At 45.0% G+C, this 18,978-nt stretch overlaps 1 protein-coding gene across 4 annotated transcripts in view; it reads left to right on the plus strand.

The window, feature by feature from the left end:
* The window catches only part of GRIA1 (glutamate ionotropic receptor AMPA type subunit 1), a 302,524-nt gene that overhangs the window by 250,434 nt on the left and 33,112 nt on the right, over positions 1-18,978 (plus strand). For all 4 annotated transcript variants that reach the window (XM_060146492.1, XM_060146493.1, XM_060146494.1 and 1 more), the window contains 2 exons: positions 8,354-8,552; positions 13,803-14,050. In XM_060146492.1, the coding sequence (XP_060002475.1) occupies positions 8,354-8,552; positions 13,803-14,050 (447 nt within the window). The remainder of the gene's footprint in view (positions 1-8,353; positions 8,553-13,802; positions 14,051-18,978) is intronic.

Here is an 18,978-nt window from a genome sequence, read left to right on the forward strand (position 1 = left end):
CTGACATCTTGAGTCCTGCTGTATCTGAGCTAGATGCAAAACATGACCTGCTCATCAAATTCTCACAGTTCATGACATGGAATTCAGTATCTCCATCTTCAGATATGGAGACTGAAGCTTAGAGAGTGGACCAAAGAATTAGCAGATTTTTAAAAATGAACGAATTGATCTTCATTCTTTTGCAAACTGTGCCCACGCTACACTCCCATAGCTTACCTAAATGGAAAATAATAGGAACATGAAACCATCCCTTTTTGAAACATAGCTCTGCAAATTCTACAACAGTATACACTAGCTTACAGAGTGCTGGGCTTTCCTTGGAGCTTGTTGTCCAACCCCCAAGTTCCCCACCCTGAGACTCAGCACAGGAGTCCAGGGCCCGCCCCCTCCTGCGGGGCTGGAACACAGTGACCGGCAGCTGGGCAATTAACATGACTCACTCCTACTCTGCCAGGGAAGCGCTGAGTGATTTGCAGCTGGTCAAAATGGAATGCTTTGCCACCCAGACACAGCATCTTGGATGAAGTGGCCTCATCAGTGCAGCCGTTGCATCTGGCCGGAGCTATTTACCCCAGTCTGAGAACCTTGAGGCCTGATACCAAGTGAGCCTCTCTCTCTGAACATGGCTCAGCTGAGTAACTAGTCAAGATGGACCTTTTTTTCTCCCCGTAATTTAGAGATGGACTATCTGAACCTCTGCCTTCATGCCTCTGTTTCCATTACTTTTTAAAAATAGCCATTTGAAGCAGATGACCAAGGGAAATAGGTTGAGCTCAGTGACCTCTCGAGCTCAGCTGAATGAAGGCACACAGGAGGTGTCCCTTCTGTCTCCCTCCTCTTGGGGATGACAGGACATGCTTTTGAAATAAAGAAGAAATGTCCATATCCAACCCCTTGCCAGAGATGTCGTGGAGAGGAGATTGGTGAGATCAGAAACTGATTCCTGTTTAATAACTTTCCACTCCTTACACTGGCCCCGTGTATCTACTTTTCGGAAGGCCCCCGGCCATAGCACCTGCTCCCCTACCTCCAGCCAGGGCATTGCGCCAAACACTGTCTGCACATCTCCATCCTGGCAGAAGTGCTCTCTCTGCCAGGCACAGAGCTACATGCTTCACTGGTATTTTTTTTTCTTTTTAATTATGAAGAATACCTTTAAGATGAGTACTAACACTCCATTTTGTAAAGAAACAAGCACCAAGAGTTTCAATGACTTGCCCAATACCATACAACCAGTGAGTAATGAGGCAGGAGACTCTATCCTGTCGTGTGTGGCCCCTGAGCCCAATCTCTTAACCAACGCCTTCTCCCTTCTGCTTGAGGAAAGCACAAAAGTAACTGGCAAACGAATCATTCCAGTACTTTATCTGGGTGGTTGTGGGCAGGTACTAATAACTGGATGGGTGATAAAAAATGTCTAAGTCGTGTATTCACTTCGATCCAAGGTCTCTCAGACTCAGAGTAGGATTGAGGGAAGGAGTCACTAAATTATAGGCCACTGGCTACATCCAGCCTGCTGCCTGCTTTTGTGATGCAAGTTGTTTGGTACACGGCCACGTGCACGTGTGTATATCCTGTCTGTGGCTCCTTTCACACTACAACAGCAGAGACTATAAGGCCCGCAGAGCCTGAAATATTTACCACCCGGCCTTTTACAGAAAAAAAATGCTGGCCCCTCGTCTAGAAAGACAAATCCAAGCTGTGAGATTAGAAGTATACATTTAAAGGTCTGCGGTGAATCCGAATCCACAACCAGGACAGGTAATGCTAACTATCAGAACCCAAAAGATGGTCCCATCAGATCTTCACTATCTTCTCCTGGCATCAAGTTATGCATTTAATGCTATGCTTAGTGTCTCGTTAACCAAAGGAAAAAAAACAGCCTTTGCCAGAAGAGAGCAGCATCTAGCGGCCAGCATCTGGCTCCAGAGGCCACGTCTGGATGCATTCACCCGGTGGATGTGGACTGGCATTTGAGCATTTCCCTCGCTCACTGCCTCTGCCCCCGTGGATCGCCAAATCCTATCACTTTGATGTCTTCACCTCTTTAGTCATCCTGCTTCTCCCAATGTCTGTGCGCTCTGTTTTAGTTCAACCCATCACCATCAATGTTAATAAATACCATAGATAATCACAGTGACACCTTAAACCATCACAACAACGTGGTTAGAATCCTAAGAGCAGAATGATCGTGGTGTAACAGGAATACAGAAGGGGCTGCTTGGTGCTCTGCTGGCAAAGGTGGGGAAGTTTACAGAGGAGGTGATATCCCACTCACCTTCTCCTTTTTATTTCTATCCATCTTGCTTCCTCCCACCCCTGCACCTGTTCTGCTTGGCAGTCTCCTACTCATACTTCAAAACCTAGCACAACTTTCTCCTCCTCCGGTAACTTTTCCCCACCCCTCTGCCAACAGAGTAACTAGCAAGCCCTTCTGTGTTCCCTTAGTGCTGCTTTCTTACTTGTCACATAATTAACATAATACTATAATGACTGTTTATGATATGGATATAACATGGTGATAATGGCTTTACTGAGTGATCGTTACGCTCCATACACAGCACTTTACAGAGAATCAGGTGTCTGACCACCAAAGCCCATGTTTGCCCACCGCCTTCCCACTTTCTCCTTGGAAGGGAAAGGCTGTGGTGTAGTCACTTTTATCTCCCCTGTGACCAACAGTGCCTGCCATACAAGCAATGCTTGTAAAATGAATGAATAATCAGTATGGTGTATGCAATTCTAAAGATTCCTGTCTCTTGGTAATCCAAACACTAACCTGGGTACTCCTGTAAAGAGATTTTACAGATGTAGTTAAAGTCCCAAGCCAGCTGACTTTCAGATTATCCAGGTGGACGTCACCCAATCTGATGAGCCCTTTAAAAGCAGAGCATTTTCTCCAGCTAGTGGAAGTCAGAGAAATTCAAAGAATGAGAGGGATTTGCCACAGTCTGTCTTGCTTGAAGGTGGCGGGGGCCCATGGTAAAGAATGCAGGCAGCTTCTGGGAGCTGAAGCCAGCACCTGGATGACAGCCCACAAAGAAAAGAAGACCTCGTTCCCACAACCACAAGGAGATGAATTCTGCAAACAACCAGTGAGCCTGAAAGAAGACCCTGAGCTCCACATGAGAACCACAGCCCCAAACAACACCTGTATTTCAGCCTGGTGAGACCCTGAGCAGAGAATCTGGACACCCTCACCGAGACTTCTAACCTACAGAACTAGGAGGTAATGAATGAGTGCTGTTAGAAGTCACTAAACTTGTGGTGATTTGTTATTCAGCAATGAAAAACAAATGCAAACAGGTTTTTAATGCTGTGGAGATGGTGGTGGCTAGACGGCTTTGTGTGGATCCCAAAGGTTCCAGGGAGCATTACAAAAGGTGAGTATTCCTGGGCATATATCCAGACAAAACTCGAATCCAAAAAGATACGTGCACCTCCATGTTCAGAGCAGCGTGATTCACAATAGCCAAGGCATGGAAGCAACCTAAATGTCCATCAACAGATGAATGGATAAAGAAGACGTGGCACATATATACAATGGAATATTACTCAGCCATAAAAAGGAAGGAAATAATGCCATTTGCAGCAACATGGATGCAACTAGAGATGATCATACTAAGTGAAGTAAGTCAGGAAGAGAAAGACAAATATCATATGATATCACTTATATGCAGAATCTAAGCAATGACACAAATGAACCTATCTATGAAATAGAAAAAGACTCACAGACATAGAGAATGGAGTTGTGGTTGCCAAGGGGGAGGGGGAGGGGGTTGGGGGAGGGATGGAGTGGGAGGTTGGGATTAGCAGATGTAAGCTTTTATATATAGAATGGATAAACAACAAGGTCCTACTGTATAGCACAGTGAACTATACTCAGTATCCTGGGATAAACCATAATGGAAAAGAATATAAAAAAAGAATGGGGGCTTCCCTGGTGGCACAGTGGTTGAGAATCTGCCTGCCAATGCAGGGGACATGGGTTCGAGCCCTGGTCTGGGAAGATCCCACATGCCGCGAAGCAACTAGGCCCATGAGCCACAACTACTGAGCCTGCACGTCTCGAGCCTGTGCTCCGCAACAAAAGAGGCCGCGATAGTGAGAGGCCCGCACACCGTGATGAAGAGTGGCCCCCGCTTGCCGCAACTAGAGAAAGTCCTCACACAGAAACGAAGACCCAACACAGCCAAAAATAAATAAATAAAGACTTTTTAAAAAAAAGAATGTATATATATGTATAACTGAATCACTTTGCTGTACAGCAGAAATTAATACATTGTAAATCAACTATACCTCAATAAAAATCAATTGATCAATCAATCAAAATAGTCCCAAAGACAAAAAAAAAAAGAAAGGTGAGTGTTGGCTGTGATCCAACCTCATGAACCGTCATGGGGTGAGGAAGTCCATGTCCATCTATGGACGAACCAGAAGTTGGTGAAAGAGGGAATGCTCTGCAGTGGCTGGAGTGCTGGACAGGAAATATGAAGTCTGGGTCCTAGTCCCAGCTCTGCCAGTGCCTCACTTGTGTGACCACGGGCAAGTCCCTTTACATCTCTTACCTGCAGTTCTTTCATCTGCCACATTGGGGCATTCATCCCTCTCCCATCCACTTCACAGAGCTATGAATCAAGTTCAAGTATGATAAAGGTCCAACAAGCCACATAAATTGTGGCCAATTCTGGAGGAACATAAGGGTTTCCTTGATCACCTAGGGAGTTTGGGGAAGAGCTATGCCAAGTTATGAGACCAATAAAATTCAGGGGACTAGGCAGACCTTTAAAGGGTTCAGATTACAGCTGTGCCATCCCTACGAAGAAAAGTGATGCTTTGCCCTGTGACCCTCTGGGGGAATCATCATCATCATAAAAATAATGTCTTCTGTTTCAACAGCACTTTTCAAAGTACTTTCCCCTCTACCATTTTAGTTTCGATAGCTTGTCTCCATTAAAGGAAAAGAATGGACTAAGAGTTTTTCTAGGTCTGAAAGTTTTGGTTTCTCACCATGAAGTAGGGTTAGTCTCACCCATTAAACAGAAGTGGAAGACTGAGGCCCAGCTAGACAGGCAGTTTGCCAAGGTTGTGGGGCTGTAAGTGAAGGGCTGCCTCTGGGACGGAGCTGGGAAAATACAGAGTTCTTAGGTAGAGGCCCAGCTTTGCCTGTGCCAGGTCTGAACTGAAGGAGGGGGTTCACTCACACTCAAGTTCCATACTACAAATTGAATACAAATGAAGCATTGGAATCATGTCCCATTTTGAAGAGCCTATTCCCCAGCCCTCCAGTTCTTCCACAATGACAGTTATTCTGCTGGCTGTGAAGCAGAAGAATGTTTCTATGCTATCTTCATTAAGTAGGCAGGGATGTAGGGAATACCATGCAGGGTAAGCTCCTCTCAACATCCAGCAAATACATACTAAAGAACAGGAAAAAGGACCCGTAAGCCTGAACCTTTCTTGGGAGGTCTTTGAGCTTCAACAGAGGATTCCCAAGTTGGGATACTTCAGCTGGGTTGCCATCCTGAACACACAGTTTGAAACCACGACTCCAGACATCCTGAGCCACAGCAGGTTAGAATTCTCCTGGCCCTGAAAATGATTCCTGGGCTCTAGAATCTAATGTGAATGTAACCATCAGGTTCTAAAAGAGGTGGCATCTGTGCATTCGCTTGTTCCTGAGGCTAACTCTGCGCTGGGTGCTAGAGATCCAACATGGCGCGTCTCACAGTGCGTGTGATCTAGGGGTACACCTGACAGTCAATCGCACAAACAGATGTCAGACACCAGCTGCAATGTGTGCTGCACGGGGCTCTGAGAGTCATGTGCTTGGATGCTGAAAGAGTGATGACTAGGATGAGGGCTGAAGGATGAACAGGGCTGATGGATTGATCACGGGAAAGAGCAGCATGTGGTAAGGGTGAGAGCCTTCTGAGTATAAAGGATCAAATTCCAGAGGGACCAGAGTTACAGAATCCACGTTGTGGGACAGCACTGGAGAGCGGGCCAAGGAGTTGAATCTTATTCCAAGTGTAAGAGGAGCGCCTTGATGGGTTTTAAGCAACAAAGAAACAAGATGTAATCAACGTTTTCCAAAAGATCATGCAGGCTCCCTTGTCGAGAACTGATTCGGCAGAGGAGTGGGAGGATGGGGGGTAGGGGGGTTGAATGGAGGCAAGAAGTCCAGGTCAGATGCCACTGGGATCATCCAGATTTGGAAAAGCAGCAGCATCCTCACACGGGCTTGGACACTTGTATCTGCTGTCTCTTAAGGTGAACAGAGCACTGGACTAGTTATCAGAAGACTGGTGTGATCTTGAGTATAACTGTGTGTTAGGCCTGGGGCACTGGGAAAATGATTTTGCCTCTAGGTACCACATCTTGCTTGACTTACCAATGGAAGCCATGCATCCTGATCTACTTATGTACGATTTCCAATCACACAGTCTCAGAGATGGGAGGAGTGTTAAGAGGAAGCAGTTGGTCTCTGGTCCCACGTGATGCTTGGCCTTTCCTCTGTCTGGCTTATTATTGTGTCCCCAGCGCTTAGTACCCTGGAGGACCAAGGGTAGGCACCAAGTACAACATCGCTATAAATAGTTTATCACTTGAACATCTTCAGAAATAGGGACACTCACTCTCATCCCCAGGATAGCCACTGTTGTACTACCCTGCCCATCAAAAAGATCTTCCTCCTATTTAGATAGCATCCGTTTCCTGCAACTTCTGCCAGATGCGCCTCACTCAGGTCACAAGGCGCAAGCCTCACATCAGACCTTCAGTGAACATACCTCTCCAAGCCTTTTCTTCCTGTAGAGTCTCCCCTCTTCCTGAAGCTGTTCTTCAAAGGACATCGTTTTGTTGCACTCTCCTGCTCTCATCCCTTTGAACAAGTCTCTTATTTCCCCCTTCCTGTGAAGCATCTAGGAACAGTGTTTTCTATATAGCAAGCAATAACAAGTATTCGTTGGATTTCTTGGGGTGAGCACTGTCTGCCTGAAGTGAAAAGGAGTCTCTCAGAAACCGAAACAAAGTAGAACAGACAGGAACATGGGAATAACACACAGAGGGCTGACAAAGTCTCAACAATCAAGCAAGCCAGCAGGCCTGGGTGTTGCTCCCAAGTCAGTAGGATCTGGGACTCTTGAGTTTCCTTATCCATAGAGCTCACGGTTTGGATTGGTGATTGCTCTCGATGTTAAGCATGAGGTTCTAGTTAAGCGTTGTCACCTCTGAGCTTGAGGCTGTCGGAGCACATGTTATAAAGGGCTTAAGGGCACAGCAGCTCCAGGATGACACTTCCTTAATAAACCAAGCAGCATGGAAGGAGTAATGGAATGCAAATAACTTTATCACTATCTGATTGAGTATGGCTCGATGCCATGTCTAGCCACCACATAAAATCACCCCATATAATATCTACGTCATTGGTAACATCTTTGGGAAGCCCCGGACTTGAAGTCTCCTAGCCAAATCCAAACAATCACAGTGGAACTCTTGGCTGGTCACGTTTCTCTTCACAGTTTTGGGCGTAAGAGAGAACAGGACCCAAAAATCAAGGATAAGTTTCTTGTCTCACATATGATTGTCATATTTGCCATTTTGATCCAGATCAGACTATCCTTTGTCTTTTATTTCAGCCAAATTCTCTTTCTCTTTGATAAGGAGGAGAACCGTGTCTGCACTCAACAGTGACATTCCCCAAGGTGGCTGGACGGAGTGCTAGTGTTGTCTTTATTTGCAAAATGTTCTCCCTTCCCTTCCTTCTAATCCATCATTTTGGCGGCCTCTGCCAGCCAGGAGGGCAGTGGCGAGAAGGCAGTCTGGAAACATTTCTGGACATAATCAAATGTGTGCGACATCTGTGTAAATGCATTGCGTCTATATATGTGTGCACATACATTTCTGGACATAATCAAATGTGTGCGACATCTGTGTAAATGCACTGCGTTTATATACGTGTGCACATACAATTGGCATATATGCAACTGCTTGTAACAGGATGTTTATACATGTTTGTGGTTTTTGCGGACAAACGTTGACATATCTGTGTCTTTGCTGGCATGTGTCTCGTGTCTCGATGTGTATGTATGTGTGAGAGTGAGCGTGAAGATGTACCTGCAGGGCAGTCTCACCCATGAAGGATGGCAACCCCACAGATCCTTATCCACAGTAAGGAAGGAAAATGCACAGGAGACTCTGACGTTTGGATTCTCACACCCTGCTGACAGAAGAGAAGGGTGCAAGAGGGCTTGACAGCTCTGCTGATGGGCTGGGGCTGGCCCCCGGCCCCTCCCCACAGTCTTATGTAATTGATTCTGTGCTTCTGACACCTCTTCCCTTTGGGCTGCAGGTCCCTGTCCGGCCGCATCGTTGGCGGCGTCTGGTGGTTCTTCACCTTGATCATCATCTCCTCCTACACAGCCAACCTGGCCGCCTTCCTGACCGTGGAGAGGATGGTATCTCCCATTGAGAGTGCCGAGGACCTAGCGAAGCAGACAGAAATCGCTTACGGGACCCTAGAAGCGGGATCCACGAAGGAGTTCTTCAGGGTAGGGACATCCCTTGTCCCAGGGCACTTCCACAAAAGGGAACCACTACTGTCAGTAAAATATCCTTCTCATTAGCATGAGATTATAGGCAACTGCTTAACTGAGCGTAAGTCAGGGAAACAGACATTTCTCAGCTTTCTACGGATCCCTGAGAAACCTTCATTTCTGCATTCGTGGAAACTTCAAAGCTCTTGCATTGAATTAGACCCTTTATGTATACCAGTCTGTGCCAAGTTCTCCAAGGGCTGCAAAGGATATGACATATAATTCCCTTCCTGCTCCTATAAGCACCTTCAGCCTTATTAGTAATTGATTAGGAACAGCGAGGAACAAGGTTCCAACCTGATGCCCTTGTGTCCCCTCCTTGGAGACTTTGATGAATAAGATGTTATATGGGAAATAATGACTGGAATAGGCGGTCTATTAAATAGTGCCAGGAGATACAGAAAATGTGAAGTGAGAGTGGAGGTGGTGGAGATGTCTTGTGGCTAGAGGCAAAATGAGGAAAATAATGTCAACCTCCAAGAGTCATTATGAGATGAAAAGAGATGGACATCTAAAATACAAGGAAACAAAAAACAATGAATGGGGGCTCCATTTCCCATTAGGGCTTCGGAGGGTGTAGGCAATTGAAAGCCATCCTGAAGGAGGGGTAGGGAGGGATTGTGGCCACAAAGGATAGACCTGTAAACATCTCTAGACATCATGAAACCAAGTTAGATCAGGGTACGCTAATTACATTCTAGGCAAAAGGAGCAACTTGAACAAATGCTCCAAAGCAAGAAAACCTGTAGTTCCCTGGACTTTGGAAATGTTTAGCACAGGGAGTTACCATATATTAATCAAATAAAAATAATACACAATTGCTACCACTTCCTCAGCACATACTATGAACTGGGCCCTGTGCTAAGAAGCACACATTTCATGACTTATTTCATCTCATCGGAGGCAAGTTGGGGATTTGTTATCCCCATTTTACAAAGGAAGCTCAGAGAGGTAAAAGTAATTGCCCAAGGTCACACAGCCAATAAGGAGGAGGAGGAGAATACAGAGCTAGCCTCTGCATCGCCTCGGGCAAGAGGGTGGGGATCCTATGCAGACCCACTGGGTTCTCACTGCAACTTCATGGAGCAAACCCCAGACTCTGAGTGAACCCACAGGGTGCTGTGCACAGCCTCTTGATCGTGGGCTCTGCGTTCTGTATGACAGGCAGAAGAGGGACCAAAGTCCTAACCATGGCTGATGGAGGTTCCAAGACTAAAATCATTCATTTTCAACATATTGGAGCAAGAAGGTAACTTAGGGGTCACTTGGTCAGAGTCGTCATTTTAGAAAGAAACATGACTTGCTTAGGCTAACCCAACCAGTTAGTAGAAAAAGCACTTGTAATCTTGTTACAATTCTCTGACATCTTTAGCCTGCAACCAGAGTATGAAGGAGATGCCCGATATTTGTCCATAAAGCCAGTTCTATGCCCCAAGCCCTGCTGATGCAGTCGGGGAACCACCTAATCTGTCCACTCATTATATACGCATGATCTCCACCCCGGTACATTCGCATGTTACAGCCCCCGAAGCCCCTTCCCATCCATGGTCTCCTTTATGCTTCACCCGTGACCTAAGGCAGAACAGGGGTTGTGTGTCCACGTTGCAGGCAAGAATTTGAGATGCAGAGAATTCATGATGCAAGTGTCCGGGAGGGGTTCAAAATCTGAATTTCCTCATTCTGACCCAAATATTCTTGCACTGAACCACACTGTCCTAATGGATGGTGTCATTAATCATTTTTTTTTTAAAGATCGCTCAAGTTACTAGATAGGCCCATAGACAAATCCAGTCTAACCCTCCACTCTTGTAGTTGGGGAAAGTGAGGTCCAAAGAAGAAAATGTGCACGTCCTAGCTAATTCAGAGGCACAGCTAAGACTTAAGACTTCCACGTTCTGTTAATAACTATGGAAATACACATATTACTATCTCTTGTCCAGAGCACTGTGCTAGGCATTTAGAACCAAGGCAGTGCATATTCGACAAGCTCTGTGCCCTAGCCAGGCTTACTTCATTAGACTAGGCAAATAGGTTGTATCAACAGTTCACTCTGATTGGTCAAGAGTGCTTGCCTGGAGTTCTATGTTAAGAGGGATTCTGAGGTCACATCGGGCTCAGTATGAAAGAATTCTTTAATTGCTATCAATGTCTGCCATGTATATAGGAAGGGAAACTGGTACCAAGCCAAACATGTATTGGGCATTTCTACCCTAAAGTCCAACCAGAAGAAAAGTCATAATTATTAGTAGTAATTGCACCACTTACGGAACACCTACTACGTGCCAGGCATTGGGGTATGCCCTTTACCACTTTAAAGTGTTCTATCCTCATATAATGTCCATGGCGACACTGTGTAGTGAGTCCATATTATCGCCATTGTCAGGAGAGAAATACTGAGGCTCAGAAAGGTTATGTTACTTGCCCAGAGTCCTGCAGCCAGTGAAACGTAAAGCATAAAATGAGGGCAACAGCTAGTCGTAGTGTAAAGGTACTAGGGGTGCAGTCAGGAGATGAGGTTTTACTCCTCCTGGCTCTGCCACTAACAAGCTACATGACTTGGACAGTTCATTGCTGCATTGTGGGCCTCGGTTTCTTCACCTGTTAAAAAAAAAAAAAAAAAAAAAGAGTGCTGCTGACCCGATGTGTCCTGTGAGCCCTTCCATCTCTGTGACGCTGACCTTGAGAATTATCCCACCGGGACCTTGGTGGGTGGGGAGACAAGGTCACCTACCACCCCCATAAGGCAGAAGGAGGGAATAGGGCAACAAGAATTCTACTTCTGAACAGTCTGGCTTTTCATCCCCGTGGCAGCCCAGAGCTTCTCGGCAGCCCCAACCCAGAGTCACTTAATCCTCCACCGACAGTTTAATTAAGATGTGTGAAGGGCTGTGGGAGCTGCGGATGAGGAGAGAGATCCAAGAACAAATACCCCAAGCCTGTTTCCAATCCTCCCTGCCACTCGCATTGCCTTCGCATTCCTGGAGATGACATTTTCCTGATAGTTCTACTCTGAGCGACTGTGAGTGCAGCCTTGGCATTGGGGGCACTGGGGTGAGGCTGAGGGGACATATTAATTTTCTGCATACTGTGGCCCAGAGCGCTCTGCAGCTCTGCCTGTCAGCAGCCCAGTGTTCCCCCGCTGTGAGCATCCTGCCAGGTCACATTGCATCTTGCAATTGCCCTGCTGCGTGTCTTGCTGGTTTTGTGCCTGGAAGATGATCCGCAAATCTGGTCACAGCTGAATTTATCTATTTCCCTGTTTCCTGTGAGAGAATATTCAATACGTTGTAGATGCTACGATTGGTCTCGGATATTTCTTTTCCTAACTTTGATAATCGTCCCTCCCTTTTCTCCTTTCTTTTTTTTTTTCCCTCACCTGGACACTGTTGCTTGAATGATAAATATTCACGTAAAGAACCAAATATTTCAAGCTAGCAAGGAACGTAAAGGTTACCATGTCCAAACTCCTTATAGAACAAATGAGGAAAGTTAGCAATAGAACCAAGACTACCACCCAGGGTCCTCACCCCCAGGCCAGTGTCCTTCCCAGATTGTAAACCATCTAGTGAAACAAATCATCTCATTTATCTAATTATAGACTATCTTACAATTCACTCTACCGAACACTTCCCTGACATTCTCAGTAACGATCTCCATTCATTTTTCCTTGAGACCTAGAGTTTTTCTGGGTCCAAATATCTTTATTGGCTCAAGCAACAAGCTAACTGCATATCAATATTTTGCCAACGCTTGTTGATATCGAGAAAATAAACCTGATATTGTGTGCAAAGAATAATGACATATTGCATGTATAATGATAATTTTATACTAAAGAAATCTGTAATCTATATATCAACCACTAGATTACATAGGGGGCCTAACTCTAGTAGTAACTGTCTTTAAAAAAATAGTCCCTTACATGAGTTTAACACTTGTCCATTTACAAAGCATTTTCAAAAGCCAGATACCAGTAGCCCTAAAATACATCTACCTGTTGGGGAAAGGATGCTTTTTAGGAAGAGCATCACATGTGAGAGGGTGGATTTGTGGTCCTAGACCATGGGCCCTCACTAAGAACCTACTAGATAGATGCAAGGTTAGACTCTGTGCAGGACCCACAGAAGGGAAGACGTCCCCTACCCTCAGGTAGTGTTCACAAACTTGAGACCTAAGCCCAGGTGTGAATGGCTCTCAATCCTAAAAGTCTAGCTTGGACATGCAGTGAGTGCCTGGACAATGTGTCCTAGAGGAACGTCAATCCTCACACTATTCCTTCTAAAGTGAGGGCCACACAGACCATACAGATGAATCAACTAGGGAACTTCTGAAAAAGGTTTATTCTAGGCTCCATCCAACACCTGCTGAATCAGAATCTCTAGGTTTAGAGCCAGGGGGTCTGCATATTTACAGTCTCTATACATGATTCTGGTGCCCACCAGAGTTTGAGAACTACTGTCCTTGGCACCGAGATAGTCTCAGAATACACAGGATTTGTTCTGATCTGTGAGATGCTGAGTAGGATGTGGCTGGAGAGAACCAACATATCCAGGGGAGTGAACAAATGAGGCAAAGTCACAAAGGAAGGAAGGCCCAAAATGAGTTCAGGAGGAACTGAAGAAAGCAGCTTGGCTGGAGGTAGAGGCTTTTGAAATGTAAGCAGAAGACAGTATTAAGTCCCAAGTTATTAACTTGATCAGACAACAGTTTGCATTCTGAGGGCCAGTCTTGCAATACGGGATGACTGGAACTTGGCACCTATGATCTATTAGAAATTCTTTAGTGTTGTCCTTTAACGATGAAATCAGACTCCACCTATATCGTCAGCTCTCCACTTCTTCAGGGCTCTGTGAATATGACCTTATTGAACAACAGATAGGTCCTCTGATGTCTTGAAAAGTCAGACAGAGCCCCAGTTTCTTAACTCTCCCCATATTTAAGAGGGCTATAACTATCAGCAGTAATTAAAAGATTCTGAGTTCTCCTATTCATTCTGTATTTGCAAGGTATTTGTACTTTGAAGCCTACTGGTACTAATTAGAGCCTCTTATTTTGCAATCACCGATAATTTGTTTCTTCCTGAGCTAATCTCGCTCATGAATGTGTGATCAAGCCACACCTGGCTCTTCACTATTGTGTGTGGGCCGACCTCCATGCCACCACGCACAGCCAGCGCTTAATTCCAGCTTCGTTCCTGTCCCCTGCCAGAGGTCTAAAATCGCCGTGTTTGAGAAGATGTGGACGTACATGAAGTCAGCAGAACCATCTGTGTTTGTGCGGACCACGGAGGAGGGGATGATCCGAGTAAGGAAATCCAAAGGCAAATACGCCTACCTTCTAGAGTCCACCATGAATGAGTATATTGAGCAGAGGAAACCCTGTGACACCATGAAAGTGGGAGGTAACTTGGATTCCAAAGGCTATGGCATTGCGACGCCCAAGGGGTCCGCCCTAAGGTAAGTAGCCAAGATCTGCTTCCTTGGTACTCCCTCTCCCCTCCCTACCTCAGAAAGGAAGCTGCTGTGCCTGCCACATGGCTCCAGGGCCACAGTGGGAGCTGTCAAGAGGTCTCTTCTTAGACACCTGTGGGCCTGGGAGATTCCAGCCACCCAAGACCTTCAGCCCTGAGGTTGGAAATTGACCCGGTGGCCTCAGCTTGCTCTGATTGTTGCTGCCCATGTGTCCCCTTCCCACGCCTCATCTTACCCCTCCAAGTGGCAAACACTGATGAACCTTGTGTTTCTGTTGTGTGATCTGTAACACACCAGCCTTTACCAGACACCTCCACATCCTACTAGGCCACGAACAGGGCTCTCCAGCAACCTGGATTCTTTGACAGAAGGTGGTTTGTAATGTTTGTCTCCAAAGAAGCAAGTACATGGTCCAAATGAAAAATCAAGTCATTTGAGTCCTGAGATTCTAGCTGTGGAAATCAAAACAGCACCAAGCGAGTGGTAGCACCCATTCTTTCCTAGATGATGATGTCTTTAGCAAGAAACAGGTATTTAAGTAAAGAAGCAAAGTGGACTTTATTTTCACATAAAGAAGCTCTGGTATACATTCCAAACAGCTAAGGCAGAGTCCTGTAAAATTAAAGTCAAAACACCTAGATTTAACTCTGGGATTTACTACTGACTCTTACAAAAGGTGAGACATATCATCTCCTGACCTTCAGTATCCTCATCTATAAAGAGAGGATCACCATCTCATCCTTTCCTAGGTCCAAAGTGGTTTTAAGTTCAAATGGGATAATCTATATAGAAGGTAAATGAAAGCAATAGTGTAACGTCACCTGTAAGACACTGTGTCAATTACAGAGTGATTAAATCACTGTAGGGAAGGGTAGCATTCAAGGAAAGGTGAGACTGTTTTAAAAGGTTGTAAAAAGATGGAGAGAGGTTCCTAACCCATTTTGACATGACATCCAGAGCCACCTCTGCCTCCACTTCATTCATTTATTCCAATAATATTGATCCCTACAACATTCTAGGCACTAGGCTAGGAGCTGGAGCTGCAATTTGGGGGTAAGACATACATAGTCCGGGTCCCATGGAACTACATTCTTGCAGGGAAGAAAGGCATTAAACAGATGATTATTGTTTAATGGTTCATGACAATTATGATAGTCTATAAAAGGGGACCTAGAGGACACCTACGTCCAGCAATTTGGCAGAATAAAACCCCCACTATTAAACATCTAGATATGCTGGAGAAAGATATAACAAATACACTTTTAAATGCAAGTTAAGAAATCTCTAGGTCAAAAAGGGAAAAGGAAACCAAAACCACAGTAAAAAGCATAAACTAATTATTCTGGGTCTGCCCTAAGCAAGGCAAAGTTATAAATTATGTGACAACATACATGAGCAAGAATCAGAAGTACAAGTAAAAACATAAAAGTAATCAAAAATACTTTTAAAAGAAAAAGACACTATCATAAAAGATAAGATGTATTTGGAAAAGTATCAATTAGGACTTACAGAAGTGAAAAAAAATGTAGTCATTAATATAAAATCTCAATTTTAAAAGAGTTAAACAGCAAATCAGAGTTGAAGAGAAAATTAGTGCACTAGAAAAAAATAGGAGACGATTCCCTAGAATATCACACAGAGAGATAAAAAGATAGAAAATATACCAAAGAGGCTAAGAGACATGAGACAGAAAAAAATGCCAGGTGCGTCTTCTTTAAGTTCCATATGGAGACAAGAGAGGATGAAGTAGAGGTAATATATGAAGGGAATTTTCCAAAATTTATGGATAACATAAATACTCAGATTCAAAAATTATGAGTCCCAAGCAGGATAAACAGATGAAAATCAGCAGCTGATTCAACTGAAACTGCAGAACAATAAAGACACAGAGAAGATCTCAAATACACCCAGAGATAACAAGGTCCAACTGGTGTGCAGGATAGGTAGGATGTGGCTGAGAAGACTTTTCCAAGGATGCTTTTTTTCCAAGCTGAAATATGACAGATTAACAGGAGTTAACTAAGTATAGTGAGGGGAGAGGAAGAGAAGAACAGTCCAGGCAGAGGGAACAGAACGTGCAGAGACTCTAACTAAAAGAAGCTAAGTACTCCTGGAGCACGGGTAATAAAGAGGAGAAAAAGTTAAGCTACGATTGGAGAATAATGAAATGCAGACAGATTTTGTAAAGGATTTTTGTCCTTATTTGAAGAGCAATGAAAATACATTGAAGAATTGTAAGCAACTGTCCAAATATCAGGAAATAACAATATCTGTAGGAGTGTAAAAATAATTGTATGTGACCTAATAAAGGGAAACCAAATGGCCCAGTATGTATTAATCATGCATTTTTGTCTGCAAGAACTTAAAAATCTCTTTGTACAAGTTTAGACAAAGTTCAAAGGGGATTCAGAGGATAGTGCTTGGCAAGGAAAGAAACTTTTAGGTACTTATAGAACATCACCCTAGAAAGGCCCAAAGTAGAGAATGAGTTCTTATAGGTCCAGGAACACCAATGATGCTGCAGTATTACAATTAATGAAGGCTTTATGGGTCAGGGACATCACTTGATCTAAATATTTAGATGCAAAGTTGAAAAAAAAAAAAGGCTACAGAAGGTGACACGATTTGCCCACTCAATACATTACTTCCACCACCCTACCCTATCCATGGGTGCCTGGAACATGGTGACAAACTCAGTAATGTGAACGTAAATCTCCGGTCATCTGGGACTCAAAGTACTTCCCACTACGATAAAAGCTACCATTGAGTGACTGCCTACCACGTGCCACACGCTGTGCTATGTGCAGTGTTTCATATCCTCTTAATTTCTCTATGAAGTACCATTATCCCCATTTTACAGACGAGGAAACGGTGGCACAGAATTAAGTTACTTGACCAGGTGGACACAGCTAATAAAGGAGCCAGATTTCAAGCCCAGTCAGTCTGATTCCAGAGCCCGTGGATGTACTTACTCTCTGGGCTGGGCATTATGACTGACAACACTGTTAAAGGCAGGACACCGAACTTATGCCAGGTTCCCAGCACCTATTATACTGGGCAAACAATCACCGTCAACTCAAAAATTAAAAATGCAGACTTGTGGAGCCCAGGGCATCCACTCACCACTCTGAAGGCAAAAGACAGTGATAATTCGTGAATGCTCACTTTAATGCCCTTCTTCTTTAATGCACCACTTCTTTGAGCAGTAACACTGCCTTTATGGGTTTTGCATGCCCAAAGATTCTTTCCGGTGTAAATATTGAAAATAGTTCAACTCTATAATAAATAAATATCTAATTCTATTGCTTACATCTCTGTGAGACATAACAAGTCATTTATTGATTTTGAGAAAGAAAGAGAAAGGGAAAGAGACTTGAAAAGGAACATCTTCCAGATAAGATCACAGATGGTTGATGTGCAAGTCAAGAATACCTAAATGGGGCTTCCCTGGTGGCGCAGTGGTTGGGATTCCACCTGCCGATGCGGGGACACGGGTTCGTGCCCCGGTCCGGGAAGATCCCACATGCTGCGGAGCGGCTGGGCCCGTGAGCCATGGCCGCTGAGCCTGCGCATCCGGAGCCTGTGCTCCGCAACGGGAGAGGCTACAACAGTGAGAGGCCCACGTACCGCAAAAAAAAAAAAAAAAAGAATACCTAAATGGAGCCCACATAGCCCCAGCTCTCTCCCAGTGCTCCTTTCTCTCCATTGGCAACCTTTATGAGAGCCATGGGGCTCCCTTACTCGAAAACAGAAGAGCAACGCTCATCCTAAGAGAGCCTTGGGTTTCTGGCCTGGGAACGTCCCTCTTCGCCTACTTCTCATCTCAGCAATAAAAGGAGTCATTCTAGCAACCAGCAGTGTAGCGGTCCCATGAAACGTATCATTGCAAAACGGTTACAGAAAATATGAGTAACCACACATGCACGCCCACAGTCCAGCCCATCTTCCTTCAGGTCTCTGTCTCACACGCCCCAAATGATGCTGACTCCCCAAGTCATGGTCAAACACCAAAGAGTCATGGCCAGCCAAATGCCACAGACACATGTGCCTGATGCAACAATCTTAGATTCACTGATCTGATCCCAGCAAACCATTCTGCATGACAGAGGTGGAAAATGAGGAGAAGAGTGAAGGGGTAGGACATGATACCTCTGTTCCCCATTGAAAGGGGGCTTAAATGTGCTTAAAGAGGATATGGCAGAGGAAAGCAATGTTGTCTTCAGATTATTTAGAATTGTAGAAAATACCTTTTCAAAGACTGTCTAGTCATTCACAAAGTTGCAGACTCTTTAGGAGTGTTTTACACTACAGACCTTGCAAACTTCTCTTCTGCCCTGTGAAAGGTGGGGCTTTGGCTGCCCTCACAAGGCAGATGTGCTCCAGACTTAGGGCCAGTGCCCACAACCAGAAAGGACCTCCCTGGCAGTCCACTCTCTCCATAAAGCCAGACCTGACCACACTTGTGGGGCATTCGCTCCCTTCCAGCCTGCCTGGAAAAAGGTCCAGGTTCCTCCAAGGCAGATCACCCAGCTCTGCCCCAGAAGGTCAGAGAGCCGATATCTAAGGCCCAAATGTTCCTCTAAAACTTGCCAAGTCTACTTGGCAGAGGCCAGGCTTGTCCCTACAGAGCATTAAAAGGCTGTGGCAGTGACAGAATGGCATTTGTCTCTTCTGCTCTGGAAACAAATACTCAGGAAGCAAGGTGGTTCCGTGCTTGATTTTCCATTTGGACAGGTGGTGTTTCTTTGAAACAGATGCTGTTTGTTGGCCGTCACTGCATGCTTGGGATTGGGTGAGGGGCTGGATTTCGTTTCCAAAGCCCTGAGGTTGTGGATAAAGACCTACGCAGCCAATGCCGGTCACTAGGGAAAGGGAATAGGTAAATCCACTAATTGTGATCTATTGGCCCTTCT

Source organism: Lagenorhynchus albirostris, chromosome 3 (assembly GCF_949774975.1).
Source record: "Lagenorhynchus albirostris chromosome 3, mLagAlb1.1, whole genome shotgun sequence".
Lineage (NCBI taxonomy): Eukaryota > Metazoa > Chordata > Mammalia > Artiodactyla > Delphinidae > Lagenorhynchus > Lagenorhynchus albirostris.